This window comes from Salvelinus alpinus, chromosome 35 (assembly GCF_045679555.1).
Source record: "Salvelinus alpinus chromosome 35, SLU_Salpinus.1, whole genome shotgun sequence".
Classification (NCBI taxonomy): Eukaryota; Metazoa; Chordata; class Actinopteri; order Salmoniformes; family Salmonidae; genus Salvelinus; species Salvelinus alpinus.
Window position 1 is genome coordinate 24081898 of NC_092120.1, and position 20631 is coordinate 24102528.

A 20631-nucleotide genomic window follows, 5' to 3' on the forward strand; every position below is an offset into this window, starting at 1 on the left:
CACAGTACCACATAGAGCCATGACTACATGGAACTCTATTCCACATCAAGTGACTGTCGTAAAACAGATAAAAAAAAACACCTTATGGAACAGCGGGGACTGTGAAGCAGCACAAACAAAGGCACAGACAAATGCATACACACACACACACACACACACACACACACACACGATAACATACACACTATACACACGCGTACACCTTTATTTGTGTACTGTACAGGAAGTACTGTATAGGAAGTTTACATACAGTTGAAGTCGGAAGTTTACATACACCTTAGCCAAATACATTAAAACTCAATATTTCACAATTCCTGACATTTAATCCTAGTAAAAATTCCCTGTCTAAGGTCAGTTAGGATCACCACTTTATTTTAAGAATGTGAAATGTCAGAATAATAGGAGAGAGAATGATTTATTTCAGCTTTTATTTCTTTCATCACATTCCCAGTGGGTTAGAAGTTTACATACACTCAGTTAGTATTTACTAGCATTGCCTTTAAATAGTTTAACTTGGGTCAAACGTTTTGGGTAGCCTTCCACACGCTTCCCACAATAAGTTGGGTGAATTTTGGCCCTCCTTTTGACAGAGCTGCTGTAACTGAGTCAGATTTGTAGGCCTCCTTGCTCGCACACGCATTTTCAGTTCTGCCCACAAACTTTCTACAGGATTGAGGTCAGGGCTTTGTGATGGCCACTCCAATACCTTCTATGCCTTGGCATACAAACCTAAAACACAAGGTCAAATCTATACTGGAGTTGCTAACCAAGAAGACAGTGAATGTTCCTGAGTGGCAGAGTTACAGTTTTGACTTAAATCTACTTGAAAATCTATGGTAAGACCTGAAATGGTTGTCTAGCAATGATCAACAACAAATTTGAGAGAGCTTGAAGAATTTTGAAAAGAATAATGGGCAGAATTTTGCACAATCCAACTGTGCAAAGCTCTTAGAAACTTACCCAGAAAGACTCACAGCTGTAATATCTGCCAAAGGTGCTTCTACAAAGTATTGACCCATGGGTTTGAATACTTATGTAAATTAGATATCTGTTTTTGATTTTCAATACATTTTCTAACATTTCTAAAAACAGGTTTTCAATTTGTCAATATGGGGTATTGTGTGTCGATGGGTGAGAGAAAAAAAGATTTAATCCATTTTGAATTCAGGCTGTAATACAACACTGTAATACTTTCTGAATGCACTGTAACTCATCTAATCTTCTTTTTATTCTTCTTCTGATGTTGTATTTCCACAGAGGGGCTACTCAGCTAAACACGAGGTGCGTCAGTTCCACTTCACGTCCTGGCCGGAGCATGGGGTTCCCTACCACGCCACAGGCCTGCTGGCCTTCATACGGCGGGTCAAAGCATCCACTCCCCCTGATGCCGGACCCGTGGTTGTCCACTGCAGGTACCAGCCTCCAATCAACGCACACTGCAGTACACCACTTCCTGCTAGCTGTCAATACTCATGCAACCATTACTACTTTGTGTTTTTAATGTTTAGTCCCAGTGGGAAAAACTGGTTGAAATGACATAATTTTAATCAGTTTTACAATTGTTATGAGTAGGACGCTATTTCAGCCAGTTTTACCTGCTGTGGTTGAAGCCTTGTATAGGGGAATTGCATCCATCCCCAGCCCTGATTCTATTATTTTCATGTCACCCAAAGAAAGAGAGAGCCAAGAGTTGCTTTCCGACCCTTATCTTTACACGGTTATTACAGTATTGTATGTGAAGGCTTGTCCTGGTCAGAGTTCAGTGAGAGTGACATGCTGTTGTCTCTGTGTCAGTGTGGGAGCGGGCCGCACAGGCTGCTACATCGTGCTGGACGTCATGCTGGACATGGCCGAGTGTGAGGGCGTGGTGGACATCTACAACTGTGTCAAAACCCTCTGCTCACGACGCATTAACATGATCCAGACAGAGGTGACTGGGCTGGCCTACAGTACATAATGATATTTGTCTCTCGCACCCTTGCACACCTCGTACTCTTTCTTTGTGATATGGTCCTATGTTTTAACTCTCCCTGTTCTGTTGTTCTCTCTTTCTTATCTCTCTCCCTCTCGCTTTCTCTCTAACACCCCCCTCCCCCTTCGCGTCATCTGTACCGTACCTCGCCCACTTTCTTTGTGATATCATCCTATGTTTTTCATGTTCTTACTCTCTCTGTTCTCTCTCTCTCTCCCCCCCTTTCACCCCCCCCCCCTCTCTTCTCTTTCTCTATCCATACCCCCCTCTCTCCCGCGCTTTCTCTCTATCTACAGGAGCAGTACATATTCATCCACGATGCCATCCTGGAGGCTTGTCTGTGTGGAGAGACGGCCATCTTGGTGAATGAGTTTGCCATCACCTACAAAGACATGCTGCGGGTGGACTCTCAGAGCAACTCCTCCCAGCTACGAGAAGAGTTCCAGGTCAGTCACACACCGGAATTAAATAATACACCTTCTGTTTCGTTGTGAAATACTATTTGTTTTCAGTGACTTCCCAGAAAAGGTTAAGACAAAACAACACAACCCCAACCTAGAATACTAAATTGAAGCACTGTTGGATATTATGACTTTGTTGTTGGTGGACTAGTGGGGGTCAGACAGAAGTTGTGTCTGACCTGAAGTCAGTTGATGTAACGATGCTGGATGGCTCAGAAGTCCAACATATTGTAGCATAAAACAGGACAATTTTGACTGATTAAAACGGCACACTTGTGGAAAAATAAAGTCAATCACTAAGTGGCACAAGCTCATCCCAGTCGACAGATGGTGTAGAGAGAAAGGAGTTACTAGGAGTTAAAGGAGTTATTAGGAAGAGGCTGACAAAGAGGTGCGTGTGTGCACATCAGAACCAAGGTGAAAATAGTCGTATTTTGTAGTTTACTTGAAAATACCAACTTTTCAAATACTCGAGGTTATCACATATATTTTATATAGACTTTAAACTAAAAGGCAACTATTTTCCTTGATATTCAAATACAGGTCTCAGAAAAATTTAAAGAATTTTGATATGTTTTGGAAAACCAAATAATATTTGAAGATATATGAATATATGCAAGTTATTTAATAAAAACTAAACATATTTATTTGATGTCAAACATTTGATGAAGACTGAAACACTTTTACAACTGTAAAACTTCAATTAAAGGCAGCATCTCAAATAGCTGCCTGTCCCTTTTAAATAGCCTGGCAACGACACAAATTTCGGCAAATAAACGTCTGCTTCAAATAAACGTGTCTAAATTAATTATTTACAAGGTTACCATGAATTACCATGAATTGCTTAAGAGGTTAAATGTTTGATTTGTTACATTACATAATAAATATCACAATCATCAAGTTTTTATCTCCAGTAAGAAACTGCTAGCCATTGGCTGCTAACAGCTGAGAACTGCTAGCTAACTGGCTAGCTAACTGGCAAGCACAAAAATTGTCAACAACTTTGTTTGTACAGACCCCCAGAAATCGTCCGAACGCCCTCTGTTGTTTTGTTTATAGAGGAATACTGAGACAAAAGAAACGTGACAGTATGTAAATGAAAACACATTAGTGCAGGGGGAAAAAAATATATGTAATAGAATGCTGGAAATGAATGCTGAAATTAAATGATTAACCTTACAAATCAGCAAAAGCTGTGTGCATTAGACACCTGGCTCAAGTAGAAACCTTTCTCTGTTAAGCGAACTTTTGTGTTCAGTGATTTAATCAAATAAACACCCGGGATATTGATTGAAGTTTTACGGTAGTTGAGTTAGTATAAATATATGATCATAAGTACATGGTTTGGATGGATCTTAGATGTGAATCTTAATATAGCCTCCAGCTAGAATAAAATGCACGAGGGACATTAGAGTAGACCACTTTTGCAGCTTCAAAATGAACAAGACATATTTTCATAATGAGTGAGACAAAGTAATATAGTAACTTTGTGATTATTACAATAGCAACATTGTTGTTACATAGGACTTTGGAAATTGCTTAATAATGGAATTATTACATAAGTGGAATAAGGAACAGTCACTATTTCTCTTGTGTACGGTAGTGACAAAAACTCTCAGCTGATTGCTCTGCAATTAAAACACAATTACCAAAGTATTACGGAACAACATGCTAATATCTAGGAAACCCGAAGTTCCAAAGGCTGGGCCTAATATAGTGTATAAGAGGTCATGCAAGAAGTTTTGTGGGGATTCTTATGTTTATGATGTAAAGAATATTTGCTGGTGTGTAATGAGGAGCAGCCAGATGCTGCACTTGACACATTTATGAAATTGCTTATTCCAGTTACTAATAAGCATGCACCCATAATGGAAATGACTGTAAAAACTGTCAAATCCCCTTGGATTGATGAGGATTTGAAAAATTTAATGTTTGAGAGGGATGGGGCAAAAGGTATGGCAAATAAGTCTAGTAGCACAACCGATTGGCAAACGTACTGCAAATTCAGAAAAATCATGTGACTGAACTGAATAAAAATAAGAAACTATACTATGGAACAAAGATAAATGATATAAAGTATGATAGTAAAAAAGCAAAAAAGCAAACTTGACTCCGTCATTCAGTGAATCAGATGGCTCATTCATAACAAAATCCACTGATATTGCCAACTACTTTAATTATTTTTTTTGGCAAGATAAGCAAACTTAGGGATGACATGCCAGCAACAAACGCTGACACTACACATCCAAGTATATCTGACCAATTTATGAAAGAAAAGCATTGTAATTTTGAATTTCGTAAAGTAAGTGTGTAAGAGGTGAAACAATTGTCTATCAACAATGACAAGCCACCGGGGTCTGACAACTTGGATGGAAAATTACTGAGGATAATAGGGGACGATATTGCCACTCCTATTTGCCATATATTCAATTTCAGCCTCCTAGAAAGTGTGTGCACTCACACTTGGAGGGAAGCTAAAGTCTTTCCGATACCTAAGACTAGTATAGCCCCCTTTACTGGCTCAAATAGCTGACCAATCAGCCTGTTACCAACCCTTAGTAATGTTTAGGAAAAAATTGGGTTTGACCAGATACACTGCTATTTCACAGTAAACAAATTGACAACAGACTTTCAGCAAGCTTATTATTATTATTATGATATATTTTTTATATTAACCTCTATTTAACTAGGCGACTCAGTTAAGAACAAATTCTTAATTACAATGACGGCCTACCCCGACCAAACCCAGACGCTGGGCCAATTGTGCACCGCCCTATGGGACTCCCAACACGGCCGGATGTGATACAGCCTGGAATCGAACCAGGAACTGTAGTGACGCCTCTTGCACTGGGATGCAGTGCCTTAGACCGCTGCGCCACTCGGGAATATCCTTCCGTTATAGGGAAGGACATTCAACAAGCACAGCACTTACACAAATGACTGATGATTAGCTGTGGGAGTTGTTTTGTTAGACTTCAGTGCGGCTTTTGATATTATCGATCATAGCCTGCTGCTGGAAAAATGTATGTGTTATGGCTTTACACCACCTGCTATATTGTGGATGAAGAATTACCTGTCTAACAGAACAGAGAGGGTGTTCTGTAATGGAAGCCTCTCCAACATTATCCAGGTAGAATCGGGAATCTCCCAGGGCAGCTGTCTATCCCCTTTACATTTTCAGTCTTTACTAACGACATGCCAGTGTGTGTGTATGTGTGTCTATTTATGTGGATGACTCAACACTATACACGTCAGCAAATACAGCGACTGAAATGACCGCAACACTTAACATAGAGCTGCAGTTGGTGTCAGAATGGGTGGCAAGGAATAAGTTAGTCCTAAATATTTAAAAAACTGTGTTTGGGACAAATCATTCACTAAACCCTAAACCTCAACTAAATCTTGTAATGAATAATGTGGAAATTGAGAAAGTTGAGGTGACTAAACTGCTTGGAGTAACCCTGGATTGTAAACTGTCATGGTCAAAACATACTGATACAACAGTAGCTAAGATGGGGAGAAGTTTGTCCATCATAAAGTGCTGATCTGCCGTCTTAACAACACTATCAACAAGGCAGGTCCTACAGGCCCTAGTTTCTACCTTCTTAACAACACTATCAACAAGGCAGGTCCTATAGGCCCTAGTTTCTACCTTCTTAACAACACTATCAACAAGACAGGTCCTACAGGCCCTAGTTTTGTCCCACCTGGACTACTGTTCAGTCGTGTGGTCAGGTGCCACAAAGAAGAACAGGGCAGCACAGCTGGCCCTTAAATGTACACCAAGAGCTAACATTTATAATATGCATGTCAATCTCTTCTGGCTCAAAGTGGAGGATAGATTGACTTCATCACTACCTGTATTTGTAAGAGGGTGTTGAATGCACCGATCTCTCTGTTTGAACTACTGGCACACAACTCGGACACCCATGCATACCCCACAAGGGATGTCACCAGAGGTCTCCTCACATCCCCCAAGTCCAGAACAGACCATGGGAGGCGCACAATACTACATAGAGCCATGACTACATGGAACTCTATTCCACATCAAGTAACTGCTGCAAGCAGTAGAATCAGATTTTAAAAAACAGATACAAATACACCTTATGGAACAGTAGGGACTGTGAAGAGACACAGGCACAGACACACACACGATAGCATACACACTCGTACACATGGATTTTGTGTTGTAGATATGTGGTAGTAGAGTAGTGACCTGAGGGCACACACTTAATGTCTTGTGAAATCTGTTGTGATTGTGTTGTAATGTTTTTCAAATTGAATAAACTTCCTTAATTTTGCTGGACCCCAGGAAATATCGAATATTTAGCAGATGTTATTGCGGGTGTAGCGAAATGCTTCTGTTTCTAGCTCCATCAGGGCAGTAGTATCTAACAATTCACAACAATACATAGACATCTAAAAGTAAAAGAATGGAATTAAGAAATGTATAAATATTAGGACGAGCAATGTCGGAGTGGCATTGACTAAAATACAGTAGAATACAGTATATACATATGAAATGAATAAAACAGTATGTAAGCATTATTAAAGTGACTAGTGTTTCATTATTAAAGTGACCAGTGATTCCATGTCTATGTATATAGTGCAGCAGCCTATATACAGCAGCCTGAGTAATGGGGATCCATAACAAATACAAATACAAATATAATGTTGCTCCAAAAGTAATTACAGTTTATTACACTGGCACAAATAGTTGTAGTCACCTCCAAATGAACTGTTCGTTCCCACATCAAAATTGTTCTATGACTTTTTTTTAAATATTTGAATAAAGATCTCAGAAAATGTATGCTTTTTTTAAGGTCTGGTGCAGGTGTATGTGCATGAATGTGAGCTTATGTATGCGTGCCTGCCTGTCTTCTTGCATGTGTGTGCATATGCATGTGTGTTTGCGAATGGCAAAACATGGATTCCAGTTTCCTCTCACATTTTATAAGTGTGTGATTGTCATTCAAATCTCCCATAATTTGTGGGAAGCTTGGGAATGTGGTGGTCTCAGAGCACTTTATTTGATTCTGATTAGGACAGAGGAGCACCAGGTGTGTTCCCATATGCATTCATTTCCTCTCTTAGCCCTCCAAACGGTACTGTCTACTGACTCTACTATAAGAGCAGCAGCATTGATTCAAGGTTTCTCATTTCAAAGTACTGCATTTCATACTGGAATAGGCCCACTTTAAGTTTCAAGTTTTAATTTCACGTGCACAAGTACAGTGAAATATTTTCTTGCAAGCTCAAAATCCAACAATACAGTAATCAACAACAATGTAATCCTAAACATAACATAAGGTAGAACAAAAACACATGAAAAATATGAAGAACACGAGAAAGTAAGCATACTATCTACAGGCTCAGTCAGTTCCAGTACCATATAAACAATGTGCAGGAATACTGGAGTGATAGAGGTAGATATGTCACCTTAGGGGTAAGATGACTAGGCATCTGGATATATGATAAACAGAGTTGCATGTGCATATTATGTGTGTGTGAGCAAATGATGAAGTGAGTGTTTGTGTGTGTTTTGGAGTTTCGGTGTGCATGAGTGAGTGTGTAGTGCACACCCTGTGAGTGTGCAGTGCAAAAATAAAAGGGTAAATTCAGATAATCCATGTAGCCATTTTGTTAGCTATTTAGTTACCTATTTAGCAGTCTAATGGCTTGGGTATAGAAGCTGTTCAGGAGTCTGTTGGTATCAGACTTGATGCACCGGTACCACTTGCCGTGCAGAAGCAGAGAGAACAGTGTCTATGGCTTGGGTGGCTGGAGTCTTTAACGACTCTCTGGGCCTTCCTTTCACGATGCCTGATATAGAGGTCCTGGATGGCAGGGAGCTCGGTCCCAGTGATGTACTGGGCTGTCCGCACCACCATCTGTAGCGCCATGCGATCGAGGGCGGTGCTATTGCCATACCAAGCAGTAATCAGCCAGTCAAGATGCTCTCAATGGTACAGCTGTATAACTTTTTGAGGATTTGACAGCCCATGTTAAACATTTTCAACCTCCTGAGGTGACATTGAGAGTGTGTGTGGACCGTTTTAAGTCACACCGAGGAACTTGAAGCTCTCGACCCGCTCCACTGCAGCTACAGCCAACTTCGCCAAACGGGAGATGATTTAACAAAAGCGCATTTGCGAAAAAAGCACAATCGTTGCACGAATGTACCTAACCACAAACATCAATGCCTTTCTTAAAATCAATACACAGAAATATACACTGCTCAAAAAAATAAAGGGAACACTAAAATAACACATCCTAGATCAGAATGAATGAAACATTCTTATTAAATACTTTTTTCTTTACATAGTTGAATGTGCTGACTACAAAATCACACAAAAATTATCAATGGAAATCAAATTTATCAACCCATGGAAGTCTGGATTTGGAGTCACACTCAAAATTAAAGTGGACAACCACACTACAGGCTGATCCAACTTTGATGTAATGTCCTTAAAACAAGTCAAAATGAGGCTCAGTAGTGTGTGTGGCCTCCATGTGCCTGTTTGACCTCCCTACAACGCCTGGGCATGCTCCTGATGAGGTGGCGGATGGTCTCCTGAGGGATCTCCTGACACACTCCAGCCACATGAGGTCTAGCATTGTCTTGCATTAGAAAGAACCCAGGGCCAACCGCACCAGCATATGGTCTCACAAGGGGTCTGAGGATCTCATCTCGGTACCTAATGGCAGTCAGGCTACCTCTGGCGAGCACATGGAGGGCTGTGCGGCCCCCCCAAAGAAATGCCACCCCACACCATGACTGACCCACCGCCAAACCGGTCATGCTGGAGGATGTTTCAGGCAGCAGAACGTTCTCCACGGCGTCTCCAGACTCTGTCACGTCTGTCACATGTGCGTGTGAACCTGCTTTCATCTGTGAAGAGCACAGGGCGCCAGTGGCGAATTTGCCAATCTTGGTGTTCTCTGGCAAATGCCAAACGTCCTGCACGGTGTTGGGCTGTAAGCACAACCCCCACCTGTGGATGTCGGGCCCTCATACCACCCTCATGGAGTCTGTTTCTGACCGTTTGAGCAGACACATGCACATTGGTGGCCTGCTGGAGGTCATTTTGCCGGGCTCTGGCAGTGCTCCTCCTAATCCTCCTAGCACAAAGACGGAGGTAGCGGTCCTGCTGCTGGGTTGTTGCCCTCCTACGGCCTCCTCCACGTCTCCTGATGTACTGGCCTGTCTCCTGGTAGCGCCTCCATGCTCTGGACACTACGCTGACAGACACAGCAAACCTTCTTGCCACAGCTCGCATTGATGTGCCATCCTGGATGAGCTGCACTACCTGAGCCACTTGTGTGGGTTGTAGACTCCGTCTCATGCTACCACTAGAGTGAAAGCACTGCCAGCATTCAAAAGTGACCAAAACATCAGCCAGGAAGCATAGGAACTGAGAAGTGGTCTGTGGTCACCACCTGCAGAACCACTCCTTTATTGGGGGTGTCTTGCTAATTGCCTATAATTTCCACTTTTTGTCTATTCCATTTGCACAACAGCATGTGAAATTTATTGTCAATCAGTGTTGCTTCCTAAGTAGACAGTTTAATTTCACAGAAGTGTGATTGACTTGTTACATTGTGTTGTTTAAGTGTTCCCTTTATTTTTTTGAGCAGTGTATATTTTTAAACCTGCATATTTAGTTAAAAGAAATTCATGTTAGCAGGTAATATTAAACTAGGGAAATTGTGTCACTTCTCTCGCATTCATTGCACGCAGAGTCAGGGTATATGCAACAGTTTTGGCCGCCTGGCTCATTGCGAACTAATTTGCCAGAATTTTACGTAATTATGACATAACATTGAAGGTTGTGCAATGTAACAGCAATATTTAGACTTATGGATGCCACCCGTTAAATAAAATACGTAACGGTTCCGTATTTCACTGAAAGAATAAACGTTTTGTTTTCGAAATTATAGTTTCCGGATTTGACCATATTAATGATCTAAGGCTCATATGTCTGTTTGTTATTATATTATAATTAAGTCTATGATTTGATAGAGCACTCTGACTGAGTGGTGGTAGGCAGCAGCAGTCTCGTAAGCATTCATTCAAACAGCACTTTACTGCTTTTGCCAACAGCTCTTCGCAATGCTACAAACATTGCGCTGTTTATGACTTCAAGCCTATCAACTCCCGAGATTAGGCTGGCAATACTAAAGTACCTATTAGAACATCCGATAGTCAAAGGTATATGAAATACAAATAGTATAAAGAGAAATAGTCCTATAATAACTACAACCTAAAACTTCTTACCTGGGAATATTGAAGACTCATGTTAAAAGGAACCACCAGCTTTCATATGTTCTCATGTTCTGAGCAAGGAACTTAAACGTTAGCTTTTTTACATGGCACATATTGCACTTTTTCTTTCTTCTCCAAAACTTTTGTTTTTGCATTATTTAAACCAAATTTAAATGTTTCATTATTTATTTGAGACTAAATTGATTTTGATGTATTATATATATTTTAACAAATCATAATCGGTCGACCTCTACTCTCAAAGCACTTCATGATTACAGATGTGAGTGCTACAGGGTGTCATGTAAATATCTTCCCAGCGTGAAATAGTTACAAATCGTTCTGATTGTGATGTCATGTTGTAAAAAATTTCACAACATGTTCCCAGTCAATAATTGCATGAGTGTATGTGTGGATGGCTGAGCTCGTTTCTCTCACATCCCCTCGCCCTGGATTTATCTAGCTAACTAGCATAATTGGCTGTAAACTGGTCGAGATGGCTTGTTCTCAGAGGTGTGCAGTTTTAACTTGTTTGTATAACTAGCTAACTAACTAACAAATATATGCACTGTCAATCGAAAACGTAGCGTCCAAAATCTCTCCTCACATTAACCCTCAGCACTTCGACGTGCGAGTCCGGGTATTTACAGTGGGGCAAAAAAGTATTTAGTCAGCCACCTATTGTGCAAGTTTTCCCACTTAAAAAGATGAGAGAGGCCTGTAATTTTCATCATAGGTACACTTCAACTATGACAGACAAAATGAGGGAAAAAAATCCAGAAAATCACATTGTAGGATTTTTAATGAATTTATTTGCAAATTATGGTGGAAAATAAGTATTTGGTCACCTACAAACAAGCAAGATTTCTGGCTCTCACAGACCTGTAACTTCTTCTTGAAGAGAGGCTCCTCTGTCCTCCACTCGTTACCTGTATTAATGGCACCTGTTTGAACTTGTTATCAGTATAAAAGACACCTGTCCACAACCTCAAACAGTCACACTCCAAACTCCACTATGGCCAAGACCAAAGAGCACCAGAAACAAAATTGTAGACCTGCACCAGGCTGGGAAGACTGAATCTGCAATAGGTAAGCAGCTTGGTTTGAAGAAATCAACTGTGGGAGCAATTATTAGGAAATGGAAGACATACAAGACCACTGATAATCCCCCTCGATCTGGGGCTCCACGCAAGATCTCACCCCGTGGGGTCAAAATGATCACAAGAACGGTGAGCAAAAATCCCAGAACCACACGGGGGGACCTAGTGAATGACCTGCAGAGAGCTGGGACCAAAGTAACAAAGCCTACCATCAGTAACACACTACGCCGCCAGGGACTCAAATCCTGCAGTGCCAGACGTGTCCCCCTGCTTAAGCCAGTACATGTCTAGGCCCGTCTGAAGTTTGCTAGAGAGCATTTGGATGATCCAGAAGAAGATTGGGAGAATGTCATATGGTCAGATGAAACCAAAATATAACTTTTTGGTAAAAACTCAACTCGTCGTGTTTGGAGGGCAAAGAATGCTGAGTTGCATCCAAAGAACACCATACCTACTGTGAAGCATGGGGGTGGAAACATCATGCTTTGGGGCTGGGACCAGGACGACTGATCCGTGTAAAGGAAAGAATGAATGGGGCCATGTATCATGAGATTTTGAGTGAAAACCTCCTTCCATCAGCAAGGGCATTGAAGATGAAACGTGGCTGGGTCTTTCAGCATGACAATGATCCCAAACACACCGCCCGGGCAACGAAGGAGTGGCTTCGTAAGAAGCATTTCAAGGTCCTGGAGTGACCTAGCCAGTCTCCAGATCTCAACCCCATAGAAAATCTTTGGAGGGAGTTGAAAGTCCGTGTTGCCCAGCAACAGCCCCAAAACATTACTGCTCTAGAGGAGATCTGCATGGAGGAATGGGCCAAAATACCAGCAACAGTGTGTGAAAACCTTGTGAAGACTTACAGAAAACATTTGACCTCTGGCATTGCCAACAAAGGGTAGAAACAAAGTATTGAGATAAACTTTTGTTATTGACCAAATACTTATTTTCCACCATAATTTGCAAATAAAATCCTACAATGTGATTTTCTCGATTTTTTTTTCTTCTCATTTTGTCTGTCATAGTTGAAGTGTACCTATGATGAAAATTACAGGCCTCTCTCATCTTTTTAAGTGGGAGAACTTGCACAATTGGTGGCTGACTAAATACTTTTTTGCCCCACTGTATATGCTGACCTCATGCCTCAATAAGCTTCTAATTGGTGAGAGTCAATACTCCTGGCCAACGTTGATTGGCAGATGTGTAAAGCAAATGCGTGTGCCCACAGAACAGTTTTTCAAGGGAGGGTGTGAGAGAAACATCCGCAGGAGCTCAGCCATCCACCTAGAGATGCACGTGCAATTATTGAGCTGGGAATATTTTCACTCTGGGAGAAATGTTTACATGACACAGGGCAGTAGTCATTGTTGCATGAAGCATTAGAGTTCTTGGGAACAGGAATGACGATGGTCATTAAAACATGTGTGGATTACAGACTAGAACAAGGAGAAGTTGAAAATGACCATGAATATGCCTGCCAGCTCTAAGTACGAGTCCTGGAATACCATCGGACCCCGCGGCCTTGCGGGGGTTGACATGATTAAAGACCTTACTCACGTTGGCCTCGGGAATGAGAGATCACCCAGTCCTCTGCGTCGGTGATGCCCCTCACACCTGACACTTTAACTGGTTACTGTGTTTTTCCTTATATACTCCATATCAATTATGCCACTTTCATTACTTGACAATTTATTACTTATGCGGGGGGAAAATGTGGTCTTTGATTACAGGTTGTTAGTTCTTACCTAAGTTAGATGGTCAAGTGAATCCCTTTGATCCTGTAATTCACCCAACTGACATTCCTTCTGAAAGGATCCATGCAATGTATGCCAAGTGCAACCTCAATAAAACCTCGAGCTATATTTTGCTCATGCCGTATCTATCACAGAGCCCAGGTAGAGCCAATACCAGCCAGTATCACTGAGATCAGCATTTCCCAGATCTATTATTGATGTGGTGCATTAATGATCCAATTATTCTGTTCATATTGTTTTACGTAATTAGGGTGGAATGCTTAATGTTTATCAAAGGGAATAGGTGCAAAATATTCCGTTTTTCGTTTGTTTTCCCAAAGGTTCATAACATTTGTGTTCATTATGCATGAGCCTGGCCTAATTTTTCCAATTTGTTATTGAACTCTGATTATTTCAGAGTGATGTTAAACTATTTAAAGATGCTTCTAACTGGTATTGACAGAGAATAATGAGTGGCCAATCTGTCATTAGCACGCTGTTTCTCCACCCCCACTTCCTCCCCTTCTCTCTGTCCACCTCCATCAATTCCCTCCTTTTTCTTCATCACCTATTTTTATTTCTGGTACTTCATCTCACCTCTCCTCACCTCACCTATCTCATAAATTCTCCCTCCATTAAATCTTTATATCCATCATCCCTCCCTCCCACCCCTCTTTTCTTCCTCCCCTCCATCTACCCTCCCTTTCCACCTCCCCTTCCTCCTCCAGACGTTGAACTCGGTCACCCCTCACCTGGACATGGAGGAGTGCAGCATCGCCCTGCTCCCCAGGAACCGGGAGAAGAACCGCAGCATGGACGTGCTGCCGCCCGACCGCGCCCTGGCATTCCTGGTCACCACTGAGGGCGAGAGCAACAACTACATCAACGCGGCACTCACTGACAGCTTCCACCAGCCCGCCGCCTTCATCGTCACCCCTCACCCGCTCCCCGGCACCACCGCCGACTTCTGGAGGTTGGTGTTCGACTATGGCTGCACCTCGGTGGTCATGCTCAACCAGCTCAACCAGTCCAACTCTGCCTGGGTGAGCTATATGTTTTAGTATTTATGTATATTAAGGTATACTGTTTGCATGTAATGTATTTGTATGTATATGTTAATGAATGCAGTTTATTAGGAAGGGACAGTGTTCTATATGTGAATCCGCATTTCACTTTTCACAGTGAGAAGTGCTGCAGATCTGAGTCTGAATCTAGTTCTGATTCTACTGGCAGTGTCTGGGATGCTGTATCTTAGCTCAACTTTTACTCCTGTGTCCATAGTTCTGATAGCAGAAGACTGCTGCTGCTCTGCCATCATGTAGTTGTATGAGTGTGTGTGCGTTTGGATTTGTTTTTTCACACCGCATTGTGCCTCTTTGATGTCTGACCACATTGATATTGTGGCGTCAGTAACACTCCTCGCTTCATTTCGATCTCTAGAGAATCAGCTATATCACTTTTAGTCCTTCCCCTAAGCTATAACTCAAGGTTTCTCTTTGTAGGTATCTCACAGTGTCTGCCTGACTGTCTCTTAATGAATTACAAGACACTCTTCACAGGGCATTACCCCATCCCCCTCTGCTCCTGTCTCATCTCCTTAATACCGGCCCACCTCTCTCTCTCTCTCTCTCCCCATACTCACTCTCTCTCTCTCTCTCTCTCTCTCTCTCTCTCTCTCCGCACTCACTCTCTCTCTCACTCTCTCTCTCTTTCTCTCTCTCTCCGCACTCACTCTGTTTCATCCTTATGTGAGAGCCCTTCCTCTCAGAAAGGTCTGCTTTTGTTACCAGTTCCAATCACATGCTGTTGGAACGCTTTTGGAGTCGTAACAGGGTGGTTTTGGGGGTGAATTAATTGGACTGGTATTTCCCTTTTGGAATCTTGACAGTGATCTATAGGTCCCAAAGATGCCAAATGAACTATTTTCTCCTCCTCCTTTTTTCACTCTACCCTGTCTCTGTCTCTCTGTTTCACCTCTCTCTCTCTCTCTCTCTCTCTAGCCCTGTGTCCAGTACTGGCCAGAGCCTGGTCTACAGCAGTATGGGCCAATGGAGGTTGAGTTCCTGTCCACGTCCGCTGACGACGACGTCATCACTCGTCTATTCCGTGTCAAAAACGTAACAAGAGTGAGTCACTAAGAGCATTTATACACACCTGCATGCACACACACACGCACACACACAGAGGAGATGCTTTCAACATTATAAAACAACCGTCTTCCTTTTTCAATTTCCTGCTTGTCATTACATTGATGGGCATCTTCCTTTTCTTCCTGCCGGGATACTAAGGGGCACTTTGACCGTAATGCATGTCACATCCACAATGTGTGATATTGTAATAGGCTCAAATGCATATTTTCTCCCCCTTTTTATTTGTTCATAAAGCATGTCACACATTTAAATACAAATACCTGATGTAGAGAATCAGGCAGAACTCATGAAATAGGCTACATGTCAATCCCAACTGAAGAAGATTACAGCTCTGTTGTCAAAGTACAGGGGGTACTGGTGTTGTCAAAGTCCCCCTTAGTATGCCGGCAGGAAGAAAAGGAAGATGTTCCCTCCCTACCTCTGTGAAGAATAATAGAGACTTTGTTCGGTGTGCATGTGCTTGCTTGTGCGTATGCGTACTTGCCTTCGTGTGTGTCTTAATTATCTCTTTCTGTCTGTCTGTCAGAACGGTAGAAAGAACAAAGTGTGTGTACAATACTGTGTGTGGGTGTGTAAATGAGTAGGTGTGTTGCATCACTGTCAACCAGATTGGCACTTCCATGCGAGGCCTGTCCCTGCTTGCAGGCTGTGTGACAGGAGGTGCCCATAACCACCCTCAGAGTGGCATCCTCTTTTCCCCAATCTACCCCTCCTGTCATCCCTCCTCACCTACACTACCTCTCTCCTCCACACTGCACTGTCAAACAGCACCTCACACAACGCGGAACAATGCTTGTCTGCGTGTGTGTGTGTGTGTGTGTGTGTGTGTGTGAGAGAGAAATAGGTCCGTAGAGCATCTGAAAATCCCACTTCCATGATTGTAACTTCTCCTTGCATCCTATTTGTTTGTGTTAGTCCAATCTGCATGACATACGGTGCATCCCTAGCTCCTTACGTGTAGGGCTGGAGGCTGTTATATCTGTCACGTGTGCCCCTGCAGCAGCAGAGTGATATTAATGCAGATGCTAGTATGGGCTTTAGCTCTGAGCACACAGGGGCATCTCCCTTTCCCATCCCAGGTCTCAGTCTCACCAGCAGACTATAAATCTCACACACACTTATCGACACACATGAGCTAGCAACACGCAGGCAGGAACTCATGCACACACACACACACACACACACACACACACACACACACACACACACACACACACACACACACACACACACACACACACACACACACACACACACACACACACACACACACACACACACACACACACACACACACACACACACACACACATTCAGGTCTCATGAGCTTCATGTTTTCTTTCTGTCCTTAGCTCCAGGAGGGCCAGCTGGTGGTGTGTCAGTTCCAGTTCCTGCGCTGGTCAGCCTACCGCGACGTGCCCGACTCCAAGAAGGCCTTCCTCGGCCTGCTGGGTCATGTGCACAAGTGGCAGAGGGAGTGTGGAGATGGCCGCACTGTTGTCCACTGCCTGTGAGTTTTCCTGACAATCTGACACACACACACACACAAGTGCTCACATGCACGAACGCAAACACTGACACACAAGCACACACACAGACATAGACAGGTAGCCTAGCGACAAGTAGCCTAGTGATTAGAGCGCTGGACTAGTAACCGAAAGTTTGCTGGATCGAATCCCAGGTAAAAATCTGTTTTTCTGCCCCTGAGCAAGACAGTTCCCCGGTAGACCACCGTTGTAAATAAGAATTTGTTCTTAACTGACTTGCCTAGTTAAATAAAGGTAAAAAAATACACAAACATACACACACAACAGCGGTACTCCAAGCTTAGTTCATCACAGGCTGGAGGTCAGCTTGGCCTTCACCTAATCAAACACCAGCCGTCAACATAGCTAACACCCAATCACAGACAATGAAGTAGGCGTTACCTCTGGAAAAACACCAGTTCATAATGCTCAAAGGTACCAGCCTTCAGGAACGACCCTGCCCAATCCACAACTACAGACCAACCCTCAGGACATGCACCAATCAGTGTAAGAGGTGGTTTGAGCAGTAAGCATGATGCCACATGGCTTCTTGGCTGCATTGCACTGTGCTCTCCTCCTCTCATAAGAACTCCGCTCAGGACCTGACTGAAAATGGAGCCTTGTGCACATTGCTGAACCACGACACGTGCGCCTCCACCACCACAGTCCGAAAACACATCACTCAGTGCTGTCACACAGCATTACCCACGGCAACCGGGAAAGAGATTATGGCGATGAAATCAATTATGGCTTAATACAGAATGTGCCGGCTCTCACGATAGTAAATTCAAGGCTGCCAAACTGCTGACGCCGATTGATTACTTTAATATTGCTCGTATTGGCTGCCGCGGCGACTGGGCGCCTGCCTTCCCAGGGTGCATGTCAGGAATGAGAATGTGGCCTCGCCTCCTTTGTGTATTAATCCTCCTTTTGCTTGTGATGATAACCCAGACCGTCTAGCGCCACAAAAATGCCACACACAACAAGCTTACTGGACCCTGTCCTCGCATTTCAAGGCCGCGTTGAATCAACGACTTATCAGGGACCTAAGCCCTGCTCAGATAACCCCTACCATTTTGTTGCTGAGCTGTTGTTGTGCTGCTGCAAATGTACATTTTCCCAGAGGTGTTCACATTCATAATGCAAGTAACCTAAATTATGTTCCTCTAAATGCCTCTGTCAAAACAACTGCTATTCTCAGCAGTAAGCATGTGCCTATGAACCTAAGTTATACTGTTAGCGCTGAGACGCTTTGCCCTGCTCAAATGTAAATATCACTGTCATGTCTACCTCTAAGTCTCCCAGTAAAGCAATTAAAAACAATCAAGAATCCCAGAAAAAAATGCTACAAATAGACTACATGAACATATGTAGCCTAAGAAACCAGGTTCATGAATTTGATAACTTGCTAGCAACCGAAAGCGTTCATATACTGGCTATCTCTGAAACTCACTTAGATAATTTATTTTTATGATTCAGTTGTAGCAATATATGGTTATAACATCTACAGAAGAGTCAGGAATGCCAACGGAGGAGGTGTTGCTGTTTATATTCAGTCATATTCCTGTAATGCTTAGAGGATCTTGTGTCAAATGCTGTTGAAGTGATATGGCTACAGGTTCACCTGCCTCACCTAAAGCCTATTCTAGTGGGGAGTTGCTATAGACCACCAAGTGCTAACAGTCGGTATCTGGATAATATGTGTGAAATGCTTGATAATGTATGTGATATCAACAGAGAGGTATATTTTCTGGGTGATTTAAATATTGACTGGCTCTCATCAAACTCAAGAAAAAGCTGCAAACTGTAACCAGTGTCTGCAAACTGGTTCAGGTTATCAGTCAACCTACCAGGGTATTTACAAACGGAACAGAAACGAAATCATCCACTTGTATTGACCACATCTTTACTAATGCTGCAGACATCTGCTCTTAAGCAGTATCCAAACCCATCCGATGTAGTGATCATAATATATCCATATCTAGGGAAAAACAAAGTTTCAAAGACTGGACCTAAAAAAAGTGTATAAGTCATCATACAAGAGGTTTTGCAATGATTCCTATGTTGAAAGATGTGAAAAATATTTGTTGGTCTGATGTGTGTAATGAGGAACATCCTGACGCTGCACAAAATTGCTTCTTCCGGTTACTGACAAGCATGCAACCATAATGAAACTGACTGTTAAAAATGCCAAATCGCCATGGATAGATGATTCATTGAAACACTGTATGGCTCAGAGGAATGAGGCTAAAGGGAATGGCAAATAAGTCTGGCAACACAGCAGATTGGCAAACACAGAGTAAATTGAGAACTCGCGTAACTAAACTTAACGAAAAGAAGAAGAAACTAAACTCTGGAACCAATATATATTATATGAAGAATGATAGACAAAAGCTCTGTAGTATCTTAAAACTTCTTGTCAATAGCGGGGCGCTGTTTTCACTTTGGAAAAAATCGTGCCCAAATGAAACGGCCTCGTACTCTTTTCTAGATCATACAATATGCATATTATTATTACTATTGGATAGAAAACACTCAGAAGTTTCTAAAACAGTTTGAATTATGTCTGTGAGTAAAACAGAACTCATTTTGCAGCAAACTTCCACGCAGGAAGTGAAAAATCTGAAAACGAGGCTCTGTTTCAGGGCCTGCCTATTCAATTGCCTTATATTTATCGATATGCATGCACTTCATACGCCTTCCACTAGATGTCATCAGGCAGTGGAAGGTGGAATGGGGTGTCTAGCTTGATCTGAGGCCGAACAAGAGCTTTTGGAGTGGCAGGTCAGGAATTTTCTTTGTCTACCAAGGCGCGCCGCGGACCTCGACATTGGCTTCTGAAAAGCGTTACGTATACACGGCGAACATCTCCGGCTCTGATTTTATTTGATACATGTGATAATAACATCATAAAGTAGGTTTTTTCAACAGAGTTTTATCAGTTTATTCAACGTTTATTGGGACTTTTGGAATTTTCCGTTCTTTGCGCCAAGAGTTGATGGGCATGTTCGCGCCACATGGCTAGCTAGCTAAGGTTGCTAATTCGACAGAAGAAATGGACATTCTAAAACCAAACAACGATTTATTCTGGACCAAGGACTCTTTGTACAACATTCTGATGGAAGCTCAACAAATGTAAGAACACATTTATGATGTTATTTCGTATTTCTGTGTAAAATGTTGAGTCCTATTCTCCGCCGTTTTGGTGAGCGCTGTCTCGCAATAACGCAAGCTGTATGTTATGGTAAAGTTATTTTTTTTAAATCTAACACAGCGGTTGCATTAAGAACCAGTGTATCTTTCATTTGCCATACAACAAGTATTTTAATGTAAAGTTTATGATGAGTTCTTTGGTCAGATTAGGTGAGTGTCCAAAATATCTCCGGACATTCTGGGGAATCGATGCTACGTATTCACAATGTATAATCA

At 42.4% G+C, this 20631-nt stretch overlaps 1 protein-coding gene across 8 annotated transcripts in view; it reads left to right on the forward strand.

The window, feature by feature from the left end:
* ptprub (protein tyrosine phosphatase receptor type Ub) overlaps positions 1–20631 on the forward strand; it is a 341711-nt gene that overhangs the window by 294415 nt on the left and 26665 nt on the right. For all 8 annotated transcript variants that reach the window (XM_071384254.1, XM_071384256.1, XM_071384252.1 and 5 more), the window contains 6 exons: positions 1258–1412; positions 1795–1930; positions 2269–2418; positions 14255–14569; positions 15527–15652; positions 17029–17186. In XM_071384254.1, coding sequence (XP_071240355.1) covers positions 1258–1412; positions 1795–1930; positions 2269–2418; positions 14255–14569; positions 15527–15652; positions 17029–17186 — 1040 coding nt within the window. The remainder of the gene's footprint in view (positions 1–1257; positions 1413–1794; positions 1931–2268; positions 2419–14254; positions 14570–15526; positions 15653–17028; positions 17187–20631) is intronic.